The 12,788-nt window shown below is 53.3% G+C and overlaps 1 protein-coding gene across 1 annotated transcript in view; it reads left to right on the top strand.

The window, feature by feature from the left end:
* The window catches only part of AP1M1 (adaptor related protein complex 1 subunit mu 1), a 29,331-nt gene extending 18,720 nt beyond the window's left edge, over positions 1-10,611 (top strand). The window contains exons 6-12 of the mRNA XM_036302618.1: positions 725-851; positions 1,718-1,860; positions 2,296-2,367; positions 3,021-3,179; positions 9,538-9,663; positions 10,231-10,306; positions 10,439-10,611. Coding sequence (XP_036158511.1) covers positions 725-851; positions 1,718-1,860; positions 2,296-2,367; positions 3,021-3,179; positions 9,538-9,663; positions 10,231-10,306; positions 10,439-10,461 — 726 coding nt within the window. The 3' untranslated portion in view covers positions 10,462-10,611. The remainder of the gene's footprint in view (positions 1-724; positions 852-1,717; positions 1,861-2,295; positions 2,368-3,020; positions 3,180-9,537; positions 9,664-10,230; positions 10,307-10,438) is intronic.
* The last annotated feature ends 2,177 nt before the right edge of the window (positions 10,612-12,788 follow it).

The raw sequence follows: 12,788 nt of genomic DNA on the forward strand, positions 1-12,788 counted from the left end.
TTTCTCTCTCTTCCCCTCCCTCCCTCTACTCTAGATAGATAGATAGATAGATAGATAGATAGATAGATAATAGATAGATAGATAGATGATAGGTAGGTAGATAGATAGATAGATAGATAGATAGATAGATGGATGAAGGAGGGTAGCTCCAGTAGCCTCGTCGCACTCTCAGATAACTCCCTGTTGGCATATGAGTTATAGGGTTGCTCATGCCATAGCCCAGCCCCACAGACTGTTGAGGGGTGCAAGAGGGGGCCTGCTGCAGGGGCACTTTTCGGTCCGTGTGAACACCGATTCCCTCTGTTATTTTGGATCCATGGTTATCAGACTTCGGGGCAGCCTGGGGGAGCAGGGAGGGTTCAAGGCTTAGGATGCTCCTCCTTTAACGAGCCCTCAGGGATGTGAGCCTGGTGGCCTCCCTGGGGCGTCGGGGCTCCTGAGAGGGCATGGTGCATGGGAGAGCCTGAGACAGTGTGCCAGGCCCAGGCCACCAGGCTTGTCCGTGAGGGAGGAGCTCATGTGGCCCAAGGCCTCGAGGGTAAGGCCCACAAGTGTCTGCCTCACTGACCCTGGCACGAAGGCTGGATGGGACGGATGAGGCTCCCCCAGCTCAGGAGACAGTGAGAAGGGCATCTAGAGTGGAGGTGGCCGGAGAGTCTTGCAGCATTGGGGGGGACAGAGCTGGCGAGCTGGGACCTCCCCTCACACCCACCCTTTCCCACAGGTCAGTGCCAACGGCAACGTCCTGCGCAGCGAGATCGTGGGTTCCATCAAGATGCGGGTCTTCCTCTCAGGCATGCCCGAGCTGCGCCTGGGCCTCAACGACAAGGTCCTCTTCGACAACACGGGCCGTGAGTACCAGGGCCACGGGCTGTGCACAGCGCAGGCTCACCCGGAGCTGGATCCTGGGCTCAAGTTAGAGCTGAGGGAAGGTCACCGGGTGAAGGAACACATTGATCCCAAGCACCCGGAAATATTTTCACATCGTTTACAAGACTATGAAAATTAATGAATAAATACCTAGAAATGATAGCCTACAATTAATTCGTAATAAATTAATAGGAGGGACCTGGCCTAGAAGTAGAACTCCTGTGGTGGGGCAGGGCCAGAGCAGCCTCAGGGGTCCAGATTGTTGGGGCTTTGTGTTTGCACACTGGATCACCCACCTCCCGGCCTGCCACAGGCCCAGCAGCGGGAGCAGTGTCCCGCCTGGTCAGTTACATCCGCAGCAGCAGTAGTTGGGGCCTCTCAGGCATTCGCCAATCAGGGCAGCTCCTCTCCGGGGCTGGATTTGACCCACACAGGTCTCTGTGGGGTGGGAAACCAAGGCAGGACTCCAGAACCCATGGGTCAGTGGGGCCAGAGCCCGCAGAAGCCCCGAGCCATCACCACAAACACAGCAGCTGGGTTTGTTAGTCATTCAACAAACGTCCCAAGCAGCCACCCTACCTGGTGATTGGTGTGAACCAGGCCAACCAGCCCTGCCCTCAGCATGAGTCCAGTGTCTGGACATGAAGGGGAGCCTCCATGTGGGTGAGGAGGGATAGGGGTGGGGTGGAGAGGGTGGTCTCAGAACCAGGTCCCTTTGGTGTTCGTGGCCCAAGATGCTCTCACAGATTTGGGGCAGCTCTGCTCTGCCAGGGGTGGGCCCCAGGCAGCGGGAGCGTTGCTGAGAGTGGCCCGGAGGCCTCGGGTCCTTACGCTCCCCTCCCCTTAGGCGGCAAAAGCAAGTCAGTGGAGCTGGAGGACGTGAAGTTCCACCAGTGCGTGCGGCTCTCCCGCTTCGAGAATGACCGCACCATCTCCTTCATCCCGCCCGACGGCGAGTTCGAGCTCATGTCCTACCGTCTCAACACCCACGTGAGTGTGCCAGGCTCCTCTCCCCGGAGCCGGCTCTCAGCACTGGGCAGCAGCGCGGGGGCTCCATGGTGGGGGTGTGTTGGGGGCGGGTCCTGTCTCCTTCCTGTGGTTGGGACAGTCCCTGTCCATGAGGTGACGCTCAGTGCGGGCACGGGGACCCTGTGTTTGAAGACCAAACTGTGGGAGCGGCCAGGCTGCTTTGGCATCACTGCTCCTCCTGGGAGCCCAGCAGTGATGGTCCCTGCGTTGTCGCAGAGGCCTCGGCATCTCCCTGCGACCGGGGTCTCTGTGTTCTGGGCTTACCCCGTGTAGCTGGGACTCCTCCTCGAGCCCAGCAGTGTGTGTCGAGCTCACACCTGGGTGAGCGATCCCTTGCCCTGGGCCCGGCCTCCCCTCTGTGAAACGGGCTTTATGAGATAGTCACTCTCCCGACAGGTCAAGCCCTTGATATGGATTGAGTCAGTGATTGAGAAGCATTCCCACAGCCGCATCGAGTACATGATCAAGGTGGGTGTTGGTCCTGTGGACAGTCAGCCTGGCGGCTGGGACAGCCCTTCCTGGTGAGGGTGCTTCCGTGTCTCTGGCCTGTCCAGGGCCCTTGGCACAAAGTTCTGACACAAGGCGGGGGCAGCCGTGGGGCTCAGTGACTCCCATCCTGGGGAATGAGGCCTGTGGCTGTCATCCTTGCTGCCTCACTGTGAGCTCAGGTTCGGGAGTGGGCCGGGGGCACAGAGAGGAGACACACTGCCCAGGTGCTGGGCATGGCCATCATGTCAGTGGCCACATGTCAGGCAACCAGGAAGGCTACTGCCTGCCAGACGGAGCACTCCTGCTTCTCAGTGAATCTGTCTAGCCCCGGCCAGCTGTGCGGACACAGACCTGGTCCCAGGAGGCCAGGGCTGGGCCAGAGGGGGGAATGGGGAGCCCGGACGGCCAATGGAACAGGAAGGCAGAAACTGAACTTTCAAAATCAAGCATAGGGGGACTCTTGGGGTAAGAGAGGGTATGAGTAGTGCCTAAGAATGGGCGGGGGTCAGCTTGGTGGAGGGTCCCACAGACCAGGCCAAGGGGCACATGGCCCTGTGGGATCCAGGTGGGTGGGGGCTGGGCTGTCTCCCTTTCACCTTTTACAGCCTTGACCATGTGGGCCTCTTCTTTAGGCCAAGAGCCAGTTCAAGCGGCGGTCAACAGCCAACAACGTGGAGATCCACATCCCTGTGCCCAATGATGCCGACTCGCCCAAGTTCAAGACAACGGTGGGGAGCGTCAAGTGGGTCCCTGAAAACAGCGAGATCGTGTGGTCCATCAAGTCCTTCCCAGTAAGCACTGTTCTCAGCAGGGTGCCCCCTCCAGACTTCACCCACATTCCACGTGCTCCCTGTGCCCCACCTAGTGCTGTGGCCCGGCAGCTGTGGGATCCCCCCAAACCTTGAGACAGGCCACAGGGTAGGATCCCCACCTGGAGCTTCTGGGAGGGTCAGGAGGGAGGGGAGAGCTGAGGAGCTGGCCGGGCAAGGAGGGGAAACTGGAGCCTCCGGGAAAGCAGAGGCTGGCTCAGCCTGTGGGCCCCTCACCACCTTCCTCTCCAGCATCAGTAAAGTGCCCCCTCCCCCCTCCCTCCTCCCTCCCCACCCCTTCCCTCCCTCCCTCCCTCCCTCTGACACTGGTGGGACCAGACTGCCTTGAGGCCAGAGCAGCACGGGTATCGGGAATCCAGCTCCAGGAACAGGCAGCACTTTGTGGCCTGTGCCAGCTCTGCCTGCTGGCGCGGCTGCCTGGCTTGTGTTCAGGATTTTGAGCGCTAGAGTCTGGGTTTGCGGGGATAGCGCCTGGAGAGCCTGGTAGGCGGGTGTGTGCTCCTGCCAGTCACTGCTTTCCCACGTTCTCTGTCTGAACCTCGGTGGGGCTTGAGGACAGTCCCAGCTGAGTTAAAGAAGTTGGGCATGCAGTCATGCTAGTGCCTTGAGTTTTTTTATGTTCGCAGTTTTCCTCAAATCTGTGATATAATTACGTTACAGAAAATAGAGGGAAAGGAGAAAAAAGACTGTAATCCTGCCACCATAATGCAATTGCTGTTAGGTTTTTGGTGTGTTTCATTCTTATCTTGCTGTGTGTTTTTGTTTGGCGTTGTAGAGCAGAGACAATCTGGTGTTCTTTGTCCTTTGTTCTCTCAGCCTTGTATCGGAAGCATTTCCAGGTCATTGACTGTCTTCTTGGTGGTCAGTTTGTCAGCAATAGAATATTCCGTGGAGGGAGTCATACCATCCTAGATGGTCGACTGTTTCCACTGTTTAGCATTTATGTTAAAAAACACAATGGGAGAATAAATCAGAAGATAAATCGCATGGTTCGCTCTAGGGGAGGCAGAGGACATGGCTAAGGGCTAGATGCCAATCATCGTGGACTGTACCTTGTTTGGTAGGCTGTGGTTTGTTTTAATCTAATCTTTGAAATTTTCACTTGATGTTGAAACCATTAAAGTGTTTTTCATTAGTATAAAACAAAATTAAATGAAAGAATGGAAAAAAAATAAAAGGTGATTCCTAAAAATCAAAAGCCAAATGAACTTATCAGTGTATCAAGTTGAGAAAACCACACAGAGACGGATTACTCCAAGTGGCGTGCCCCAGGGACAAAAAGAACTGCAAAAAACAATCTTAAATATGTACTAGTATATGTATATGTATCCTTCCCCTGTCTTATATTTCTCCATATCACCAATTCAATATACAGTTTGATTCAGGGTTGGCTTTTTTATTTTTATTTTTTTAAAATATCTTTTTAATGATTTTTAGAGAAAGAGGAAGGGAGAAGGTTAGAGAGGGAGAGAAACATAGATGAGAGAGGATCATCATGATCGGCTGCCTCCTACACGCTTCCCACTGGGATTTGAGCCCACAACCTGGGCATGTGCCCTGACCAGGAATCAAACCGGCAACCTATTGGTTCCTGGCTCAACCATTGAACCAGTCAGATGAGGGTTTGCTTTTTAAATTCAGTTTTTTAAATGTGTAAAATCTTCATGTGGTTAAAAAGTCAAAACTATTTTTTTAAAAATGAAAAGGGAGAGAAGAAAGGTGCAGAATTCCCATTTTCATGCCTTTCCCCTAAATCTCTCTTCCCATTATGGGAAAGCATTTAACCTTCTGAAGTGTCGTTTGGTACAGAGAAACAGATATAAATGGGTATATTCCTATTTCTCCTCCTCTCTTACCTGCTTCCCCCTAACCATTTAGGAGAAATGGTTATAGAAGCAGACCCTCCTTGTTCTTTTTTTTTAGCTGCATAGTATTCCACTGTGTGGCGTTTATTCTGTCTTTATTTAGACGCCTCCCCCTCCTCACTGAAGGGCGTTTAGCTGTTTCAGCCTTTGGCTTTAGGGAGACTGCTCTGAGGCTTGACCTTGGGCTTATGTCATTTTGTTTATTTGTCGGTTTAGCTTCAGCGTTGGTGCCAGAAATGAAATTGCTGGCTCAAAGGGGACATAGGTCTAAGATTTTGTTGGGCCTTTTCCACTTCCCTGCGTGCTGTTCACATCCCATCAGCACCCGCTCCCAAGTGCCATCAGCAGAGCTGCCGTGGAGCTTTCAGACATGTGCCAACCTGAGAGCAGACATGCTCCTCTGTGCCATTTCTCGCTTACACAGGATGAAAGGAGGAGTCCACTCATTTGCTTCTGGAGCCTGTCCAGTGGCATCTTTCCGGGCAAGGTCTGGTCAATGGAGGAGGGACAGTTTTATCGTTTCCATATGGCTGTCCAGCATTTACTAAAAGTCCATTGCGCAGTGGTTTGAAACACCATGTTGATCACAAGTCAGATTTTCAGGCAGCATTAGGTCTCCTTCTGAACACCCTCCTGCACGGAGGCCACATTTTAACTTGGGGCTGTATTCTGTGTTCCCATCTGGGGGGCCAGCCCCACACCCACCATACACCCCCACGCCTATTGATTGTCTGTTTCCCGGCAACTCCTACTGGTTTTGTTTTCCTTGTAGATTTTGGAATCTGTGTGTACTGAATGCTAAGTGAAGTGGGAATAGTGAACACCTTTGTGAGGCTGTGTTGTCCTTTCCAATAGCTTTGCCCCGCGGGCACCGTTGTGTCTTTTAGTCATGTGTTAGCATTTGCCTGCGTGCCTCCTCGTTGTTAGAAAGTACTTTTATCGAAGTATAACTTGCAGAAAGGTGCACAGATGAACTGTGAACAACTCCACGAGTTCTCTCAGAGTGACTATGTCTGTGTCTGGAGCCAGGAAAAAGCCATAGGACACTCCACAGTCTTCGAGCTCTGGGACTCACCGACAGTTTTGCTCATTTCTTACTAAGATGATTTTTTAAAATATGTTTTTATTGATTTTTTTTTTTTTTTAAGAGAGAGAGGGAGGGAGGGAGGGAGGGAGGGAGGGAGGGAGAGAGACATTGATTGGCTGCTTCCTGCGTACACTCTGACCGGGAATTGAACCTGCGACCTTTTGGCGCATAAGATGACCATTGCTCAACCAACTGAGCCACACCAGCCCGGGCTCATTAAGATGATTTTTAAGCCAATGTTTTGGTAAATGGGGTCTTCTCTTCCATTCTGTCTTTAATAGGTCACTAATATTTGCATGGCAATTTTATGTCCTGGGACCTTACTGGATTTTGATTTGTGGTAGCTTTTTTTAAAAAAAAATAAATATTTTTATTAATTTCAGGCAGAGGGAGAGAGAGATAGAAACATCAATGAGGAGAGAGAATCATTGATTGGCTGCCTCCTGCACACCCCCTACTGGTGATGGGGCCCACAACCCGGGCATGTGCCCTTGGCTGGAATTGAACCCAGGACCCTTCAGTCCTCAGGTTGACGCTCTATCTACTGAGCCAAACCAGCCAGGGCACGGTAGCTTTTCTTTTGATTCTCATGGGTTTTCAGATCTCCTTTCAGGTCTTTCGCACCTAGATGCAGTTTTTCTCTCTTCTCTCCTATTCTTTTCCATCCGATGGCTTCTGGCATCTCATTGCTTCTGTCTCCGGGGCCCTTAAGTGGTGGTGGAGAGAATGGCCTCTTGCCCTCTATGGAGCCACCAGGGCTTCTCCTCCAAGTTCAATGCAGCTGGGACTGCAGACTCAGCCCAGGCTGAGTTGCTGTGGTTTTAGCACAAGTGGGCATCGCATTTAGCAGCTGCCTCGTCAGTGTCCGTTTCAGTGCAGATCTGTTCATGGGTGGATCTGGAATGATACAGTATTTGTGCCTCCTGGTAAGCTCCACCTGAGCGTAGTATCTTTTCTTTTTAATAGGCCATTGAATTCTGTTGGTTAACATTGTATTTAGGATTTTTGCATTGGTATTCATACCTGAGATTGATTTTTGGTTTTGGTATAATCTCTATCAGGTGTCAAAGTTATACTCATTTTACACATTTTTTATCTCCCTTCTCTATGCTGCAAAACTGTTTAGCCTGGAGATTGGTTTTGAGACAGTTGGTAGGATTTAGCTGTGTGACTGTCTGGGTGTCTGCTACTTTATCTCTTGGAATGGAATTTGGGCCATTTAGAGTTTCTGTTGGAGTCTGTTTGGGTAAATTATATTTTTCTACAAAATTAACCAGCTTTTCAGATTTGTCTACACAAAGATATAGAACGTGGTTCTCCCCCCCTTCTCTTATGACAGTTACATTTCTTATTTTGTATATTTGTGTCGTCTTTTTCCCTTGATAAGGTTACCTAGTGGTTTATTTTTTTCAGATTTGCTTTTCAATTTATTTGTTTTAGTATTTTCCCATCTTATAAGTCTTTCATTTTAATTCCTTAGTCTTTTTTGTTCTAATTCTAATTTTCCGAGTTAGGTATTTTAATTTGATTATTTTGTTTTTAAATTTGCATTGATGTATTTGAGACACAGTTGTTCCTCTTTAGCTGTATAACTGACTTGTTTTATTTAATATCATCATTATCCAGAAATTCTGTGAATCAAGTAGAGTTGTTGAGCTGTGGTTTTTTGTTTACTTGTTTGGTTGGTTGGTTTTTTTGTTTGTTTTTTGGGGGTATTTTTTTTAAATATATATTTTATTGATTTTTTAGAGAGAGGAAGGGAGAGAGATAGAGAGTTAGAAACATCGATGAGAGAGAAACATCGATCAGCAGCCTCCTGCACGCCCCCTACTGGGGATGTGCCCACAACCAAGGTACATGCCCTTGACGGGAATCGAACCTGGGACCCTTCAGTCTGCAGGCCGATGCTCTATCCACTGAGCCAAACCAGCGAGGGCGGTTGGTTGGTTTTTAATTGCCTGCTAGAAGGGCCTTTTGTTTCCCATTTTCTCCATTTCCATTTGGTACATTGAGGTCAGAGAATGTTATTCGTACTGTTTATACTTTTAGAATTTATTGAAGTGTTTGTTGTGGGCCAGTTAAGGTCAGAATTTATAAATAGCCCACCCCATGTGCACTTGAGAAGCGGTAAGGCCTGTTGTTGGGGTGGAGAGTTTGACCTCTGCGCCCACGAGGTCTGCATTGTGCTGTGACAGCATCACTGGAAGCTCTGCTTCCCTTCACACTTCCTGCAGCATCTGCTTCGCAGAAGCCGTCCTGTCGCTTGGCTCGTAGACACCCATCAGTATTATGTCTTCCCTGTGGCTCACAGGACTGCAGCTTCCAGGACTGTGGCCTGAAATTCTTGCCCCGAACGTCTCAGATTTTTGCTCTGGTTATTGTTTCACACACAGGCTGATGGAGCTGATTTTATTATTTATTTTCTGCTGCTTTGTTGCCAAGCCCGCATTATTCTCCTTTCGGTGTCCCAGAGTCATCAGCACACGACACCGAGTCAGGCAGAGCACAGTCCCTGCTCTCAAGCTGGCCCTAACGGCCATGACGAGAGTGACCACTCCATCCCGGGGAGGGAGGCGTGAGCCAGGCGCTGGGAGCCCTGGCTCTGTCTGAGGTGGAAGGACAGCTCTTCCTCTGGGGCAGAGCCGTCCTGGTCAGCAGCCGCTCCCGCTGCCAGAGCCCTGGGGACCCAAGGTGGTGACCCACATGTGACAAGACCTGTGCCCCTCCCTGCTCCCCACTGCTCTGGTTGAGACGCACGGGGAGCTTCGACAGCGCATACTCCTCTCACCGAGACCCCTTGCTCCTCTCGCCAGGACTCAGGTCCAGTCATTCCTGGCCCTGCTCCGAGCCCTGCCCCTGGTGTCACTGCTCAGCCTGAGGCCGGAGCCACTACCCTTGGGGAGCAGCTCCTCAGGCAGCCCCCGCCGCGGCCTCTTAATGTTTGTCACCTCCCTGTCTGCGTTCCTCCCTTTGACAGTCCCCTCCTGCTCCACGCATCCTCCTGACACTGGGCAGGGGCTGTTCACTGAACTCTCGTCCCCGGCAGCCTGCGCCTGCACTCTTCCTCTCTTCCTCCTTCCACGCCCGTTGGTCTCATCTGCCTTGAAGCAATTAGTCTTCTCTCCCTGGGAGCCCGTGAAACTTTCTCCTGATCCTTAGAATTCAACCATCGTGCCCATCATGGCCTTCAGTCTTCCCAGTGGGGCTGGAGGCAGTCCTGGAGGACAAGTGTACATGTGTTCGAGGAGCTGGGGTGCCAGGTGTCCGCTGGCCACACTGGGAGGGCCCGGTGGCCAGGCCAGCAGCCTGTGTTCTCCACCTAGGCCGGGGCCTCAGCCTCACCATCCCCACCGGTCTGCTTTCCCAGGGCGGCAAGGAGTACCTGATGCGGGCCCACTTTGGCCTGCCCAGTGTGGAGGCTGAGGACAAGGAGGGCAAGCCCCCGATCAGCGTCAAGTTCGAGATTCCCTACTTCACTACCTCGGGCATCCAGGTACGTGCCAGGGCTGCCAGGCCCAGAGCAGACGGGGACAACAGAGACCCAGAGTCCACTCAGGCCCAGAGGACTGCAAGTGACACACAGCATCACAGCAGCTTAGAAAGGGTTCCCATCAGGTTGCCACAGCTCTGCTACTCACGGGCAGCCCGGCCCCCACAGAAAGAGGCCTGTACTTGTCTCCTCGGCCCTGCCCTGTGCTCTGCTCCAAGCCCAGGGGTGCATTTGGTCCCCAGAACTGGAGTTTGAGCCTCTAGTGTCCAGACTTGTCCCCGTGGGGCCCATCTTCCTGGGCACCTCCATGGGAAACCTTTGAGGGGAGGAGAACCCTGGACCCTCTCCAGGAAGCTCTAGAATCTCTCTTGTGAGCACATATCCGGGCTCTTTGCCGCGTCTGCTAGAAGCACAACCTCAGTGCGTTGCAGACAGACCAGTGCCCTTCACCTCTCCTCTCACCTCCGTTCACTCACTCATCACAACCTCCCCCGCCCAGCCCAGGGGGATGGTTAAGGGGTCACCAGCAGAGGGCGGCATGACACGCTCAGGGCCCTCCCTGTGCCCCAGGTGCGCTACCTGAAGATCATTGAGAAGAGCGGTTACCAGGCCTTGCCGTGGGTCCGTTATATTACTCAGAATGGAGGTATGTGCAGCCCACTGTGGGGGGGCGGAGAGTGGGGGTGCCGGCTGAGAGGGTCCCTAGTGGCCGAGCAGCTGCCTCCAGGGTGGCTGCCCCTAGGGTGGCACTCATGGACACCTCCCTCCTGTCTCCTAGATTACCAGCTCCGGACCCAGTGAGGGGTCAGTGCCCCAGCCCTGGTGCAGGGGCTCCTGGGGAAGTGCTGGAAGGCCTGCCAAGTCCGCTGGAAGGAGGACACCCCGACACCGGCCACCATTCCGGCTCTGCCGGGAGACCCCTCCTTCTCCGGACATACCTGCTCTGCCGGCTCCACACTTGTCTCCAAAGCCCCTTCTCCCAGAAGAGGCTCGTCTTCCGGATGTCCTGTCTCTTTGCCGAGCCCTTCCTGGGGAGGGAAGCAGTCTTCGCCCAGAGGCCATGCGCAGCCTCAGGGCTGAGTCCCGGCACCGAGAACATGAGGAACTCGCCGGCTCCTGGCGGCACGGTTCTGCCTTCTTGCCGTTCTGTTGGCCTGTGTTTGATGAGTGTCTCTGGGGTTTTGTCTTCTTCCTCGTTGCTGTTTACGTAACCCTGGCTGTCTGCTCCTGCTCCTCGTCCTGAAGCACTCAGGCAGCACTTAGTGGGGACAGGAGCCTCCCCGGCCTCCTTCCTCAGTGCGCATCCTCCACTGGGGCCAGAACCCCAGCACTTTGGGCCCTTGGGGCTCCTGGCCTGGACCCACGGGCTTCGATGAGGTGCCTCCCAGGGCCAGCTGTGCCACACAGGGCGTCGCTCAGCCACATCAGTGTTTGTCCCACCTGGAGGTGGTGCAGTGAGGGCCCTGGCTCAGGGCACAGGTCATCATGTCTGCTTGGTCACCCCTCCCGTCTGTGTTTGTGTCATAATTAGATTAAATTTCATTAATTAACCCTGTGTCTGCCTTCCCTCAAATGCACTGTGGTGCAGATGCCGCCCGGGTCTCCAGGGGCAGGTGCAGGGCTCATGGCAACCTGTGTGTGGCCTTGCGTGTGTCACCAGCTCCCGGCGCCTCCGCCCCGCCCCCAGTGAAGGAGGGACTGGGCGGTCAGTGGGCAGCAGAGCCATTGCCCTGGACTACCTGAGGGCACACAGGCAAATCCTTTCCTCTCATCCAAGGTGGTGGTTGTGACCCCCAACCCTCAGACTGCCAACAGCTTGCCCCCATCTCTCCTCGGCCTGATGCCCTTTCTCTGTCGTCTCATCCCAGCAGCATCAGTGTCCCCTGGGAGCTCACTAGACATGCAGATTCGTGGGTCCACCCTGAGCTGCCCAGGTAGCATCTGGGAGAGGGCCCAGGAGACAGGAACAGACCGCAGGTGGTTTGTATTTGCACTGGAGTTTGAGAACTAATGCCCGTTCATAGAGAGGATTGTGGCTGCCTGGTCCACAGAGGGAACTGTGGCAGGTGCATGGGCAGCAAGTTCCTCGTCCTCCCACCACAGGCACCTGCCCTCATGCTCACTGCTGCTCTAACACTGATGGCCTCTCCCCACCCCCACCGATTTCAAGGGCTGTGCTTTCTCCTGCCATACCACCCAGCTCCCCTTGCAGGTCTCCTGGACATCGGCCCGAGTGCAAACGTAGCATCCCACCCACTTGGAGTAAAGAACACTGCTCCGGCCCAGGGCTCAGGCCACAGCACTCTGAGCACCATGGTGCCTGCCCTTCACTGCCCATACCCACAGCAAGCCAGAGGGCCTCGTCTGATTCCATTTTCCATTCTCACTGCCATTCCTGGAGGCCAAGCCCCAGCCTCTAGCCCCCCAGAGGGACAGAGTGGCCCACACAGTGCAGAGCAGACCCTCTGCTCCCAGCGATGTTCAGGGCAATGTTCCTGGCCAGCCCGCTATTAACACGGAAATGCATAAACCAAAGTGAATGCACCGCTGAGCCAAGAAGGGATATCTGCACGAGCCTAAAACAGGAACAGGCACCAAAGGTATAGCAGGAGCTGGTTCTCTGGGGAGCCTAGGAATTTGGATTGAAGGGCCAGGTCGTGGGTGGGACTTTGGGCCTGTGGAGATGGTGAAATGCCAGGAAGATTCCTACATAGTAACAGTAAGAAGATGGGCTCACTAGAAAAACTGCCTGTCGCCTGGCCCTGGGGGACAGGAAGCCCTCTCGACTCTCTTGGCTAGAGAGCTGTTAGAGAAAAGTCTCCGCTGAAGTATTGTAAGGACCAGTTTAGAGCTGAAATGTGCATTACCCAGATGGTCTTGGAGACACCCAAGCCAAGACGATTATAAAACAAACTCTCACCCTGGCTGGTTTGGCTCAGTGGATAGAGTGTCAGCCTGCAGACTGGAAGATCGCAGGTTCAATTCTGGTCAAGGGCACATGCCTGGGTTGTGGGCTCAATCCCCAGTAGGGGGTGTGCAAGAGGTAGCCGATCAATGATTCTCTCATCATTGATGTTTCTATCTCTCCCTCTCCGAAATCAATACAAACATTTTTAATAAATAAAACA

This window comes from Myotis myotis, unplaced genomic scaffold (genome assembly GCF_014108235.1).
Source record: "Myotis myotis isolate mMyoMyo1 unplaced genomic scaffold, mMyoMyo1.p scaffold_m19_p_32, whole genome shotgun sequence".
Taxonomy (NCBI): Eukaryota; Metazoa; Chordata; class Mammalia; order Chiroptera; family Vespertilionidae; genus Myotis; species Myotis myotis.